The sequence below is a fragment of the Pecten maximus genome, chromosome 10 (genome assembly GCF_902652985.1).
Source record: "Pecten maximus chromosome 10, xPecMax1.1, whole genome shotgun sequence".
Taxonomy (NCBI): Eukaryota; Metazoa; Mollusca; class Bivalvia; order Pectinida; family Pectinidae; genus Pecten; species Pecten maximus.
The window spans coordinates 29,160,284-29,163,827 of NC_047024.1; the positions used below are offsets into that span (position 1 = coordinate 29,160,284).

The window sequence follows — 3,544 nt, forward strand, 5'->3', positions numbered from 1 at the left end:
CCACGTGACATCATGTATATATATATTGAGAGATCACCTGTAACACGAGACATCATGTATATGTATGAAAAGATCACCTGTACCACGTGACATCATGTATATGTATTGAGAGATCAACTGTACCACGAGACATCATGTATATGTACTGAGAGATCACCTGTACCACGTGACATCATGTATATGTACTGAGAGATCACCTGTACCACGTGATATCATGTATAGGAATTGAGATAACACCTGTACCACGTGACATCATGTATATGTATTGAGAGATCACTTGTACCACGTGACATCATGTATATATATATTGAGAGATCACCTGTACCAAATGATATCATGTATATGTATTGAGATATCACCTGTACCACGTGACATCATGTAGATGCATTGAGATACCACCTGTACCACGAGACATCGTGTATAGGTATTGAGATAACACCTGTACCACGAGACATCATGTAGATGTACTGAGAATTCACATGTACCACGTGACATCATGTATATATATATTGAGAGATCATCTGTACCACGTGACATCATGTATATGTATTGAGAGATCGCCTGTACCACGTGACATCATGTATATGTATTGAGAGATCACCTGTACCACGTGACATGATGTAGATACATTGAGATACCACCTGTACCACGTGACATCATGTATATGTATTGAGAGATCACCTGTACCACGTGACACCATGTAGATGCATTGAGAGATCATCTGTACCACGAGACATCATGTATAGGTATTGAGAGATCACCTGTACCACGAGACATCATGTAGATACATTGAGATACCACCTGTACCACGTGACATCATGTATATGTATTGAGAGATCACCTGTACCACGTGACATCATATAGATGCATTGAGAGATCATCTGTACCACGAGACATCATGTATAGGTATTGAGATAACACCTGTACCACGAGACATCATGTAGATGTACTGAGAATTCACCTGTACCACGTGACATCATGTAAATATATATTGAGAGATCATCTGTACCACGTGACATCATGTATATGTATTGAGAGATCACCTGTACCACGTGACATCATGTATATGTATTGAGAGATCACCTGTACCACGTGACATCACGTAGATGCATTGAGATACCACCTGTACCACGTGACATCATGAAGATGCAATGAGAGATCATCTGTACCATGTGACATCATGTATATGTATTGAGAGATCACCTGTACCACGTGACATCATGTAGATGCATTGAGAGATCACCTGTACCACGTGACATCATGTATATGTATTGAGAGATCACCTGTACCACGTGACACCATGTATATGTATTGAGAGATCACCTGTACCATGTGACATCATGTATATGTATTGAGTGATCAGGTTGGTAAAGTTAAAATGATAGAAGTTATATGACACAACCAATATGATATTTAAGAGTGATACGTTTCTATTTCTACACTGTCTCCTTCATCAGACCAATGTCCAATGTGGAGCGTACAAGCACTGTCTTGTGTAGTGTCCGAGATGGTAAAAGATGTTTGTCTTTTGTGAACATAGCAATTATTCATATACAGATGATTTGTACACCATAGATCAGCAGGTTTCTAACGTATTGATTGACTGGTTGCAATAGCAAACGTTAGAAAAATAGACCCTATCCTACACTTAAATATGGCTTCCCCGAGTTTTAACACTCCATTTGTGTTCCCATTGAAATATCTAATAATTTCCGTTTTTTCCTGCTTTTCCTAAATTATAAACTTTGCGTTAGTACCAAACGTACAAATTAACTCCTAGTAATAAAATGAAAATACTCTATCTCGGATTTGGTAGGTACCTGCACCTTACATACGCCTACTCCATGTATGTGTCAGATAAGTGCGACCATACAGTGATGGTTTCTTTTCCTCTTTATAGACCATACATGTTATTTAAATTCATACATTTACGAGAGCATGGCCGCATAATTTGGTCAAATTAACATAGCGACCTAATTATAAAATATTCGTGGATAACAATCCGCTTGAAAAACATGACGTTCATTGGCTACATGAATGCCATTCTAATTTGATTTGATAGTGGCGATGTGGCATATGATGGTATACCAATGTATTTGTCAACCACAACACTGAAAATACGTGTCCTCTTAGTTTTCACCGAATATTATTCATTTTATCTACCAACATTGACTTTACCAAAATCACATTAACACTTTCCATATCTTCACCTTTTATTGTGTCAAATATCATTATCTGAATGCTTAGAACAGTTTCGAATGGAAAATATATGTTGATTTTTAGTATCCACGGAATGTAAAGAGGGCGATAAGGTTTTTGCTTACAACTAATATCACAAAAAAGACAAAGTGGAGCACATCACAAAAAGACGCAATCTGTTTCCATGTGACCGTCACTGATTTGCTGACGTCATCATGTGACACGTCCTTCCGACTTCCGGTATGATCCAAGTGTTGTATCTCAACGTTTTCCTCTTGAATGCTATTCTGTTTTTTCGTTAGGTTGCTTTTTAATTGGTCATTTCCATGGTCATCCCTCGAGTAGCCCTCGTTAAATATACACTTTTCCATATTAGAGTTGTTACTTTCACTTCTAGAGACTTTGCAACACCAACATACCGCACAAGTTAAATACTGGAGCCACATGGGGACCTTGCTGTCTTCCGGTTTGTGGTAGAGTCGAAGACCAAGCATGGCACATATTGTTGCCAATGTACTTATAAGTAGATCCGCGAGCAAGAAGTAAGACATGCGCGGAATGCTGGGTTCTGTCGTGTTCGGCAAGTTGTCGGACACTATTGTGAGAAAGACCGTCAGAGCGAGCAGGACTGTAATTGAGAAACTGACGCGCTCTCCTGATTCTGCCGGAAGTAGAAACACCAGTGTTGTAAGTATCCCCAGCACGCTGGCGGGTATAAAGATGTTCACTAAAATAAACACTGGGCGACGTCTAAACGTAATCGTCACAGTAAATTGCTCATATTCTTTTATTGTTTCAATTGAAATATTCGTTTTCATGAGCTCCCATTGACCACTTGGGAAAAAGATGGGCGATCCGAGATTGCCTGTCATTTTGTGCAGTGTCATTTCTTTGTGGGGGATATACATCCACGGATTGAAGATAAGTTGGCATGTGTGCTCGTCAAAAGGATAGTAGGTTATGTCTGCAGCACATGTGACCTCGTATACGTCACCAGGCCACCAGTGCATTGTGCCGTTCGCAAATACACGAATATTCAACCTCTCAAATCCGAGAGGGTGAATGTTGTTATATGAATTACCCAGAAGCAGTTCCGGTTTCCAGACGTCGTTCTGGGGAATCAGAAATGTTGAAATACCTCCATAATGACTTGGGTTCCACATCATGTTGAAGTCGCCCCATTGTATCGTAAATAGTCCAGTGATAGCCAGTTTATTGTCTTTCTCTACGAATTCCTTGATATTTACCAGTGTGAATCCTATCTCGACGTGAGTTGGCAGCGTCAAGTCATTCGTCGGTCGTATGTTCTTGTTGTAACTGCTGGTCAAGTTCTTGTATAGTTATC

General features: G+C 39.6%; 1 protein-coding gene across 1 annotated transcript; it reads right to left on the reverse strand.

The window, feature by feature from the left end:
* Window positions 1-1,898: 1,898 nt before the first annotated feature.
* On the reverse strand, window positions 1,899-3,541 carry LOC117336371 (neuronal acetylcholine receptor subunit alpha-7-like; the record flags this gene model as incomplete). The annotated part of the gene is given in 1 exon segment (XM_033896877.1): window positions 1,899-3,541. A coding segment is annotated over 1 exon segment (1,262 nt), but the record flags the coding sequence as incomplete, so codon positions are not given.
* Window positions 3,542-3,544: the final 3 nt, after the last annotated feature.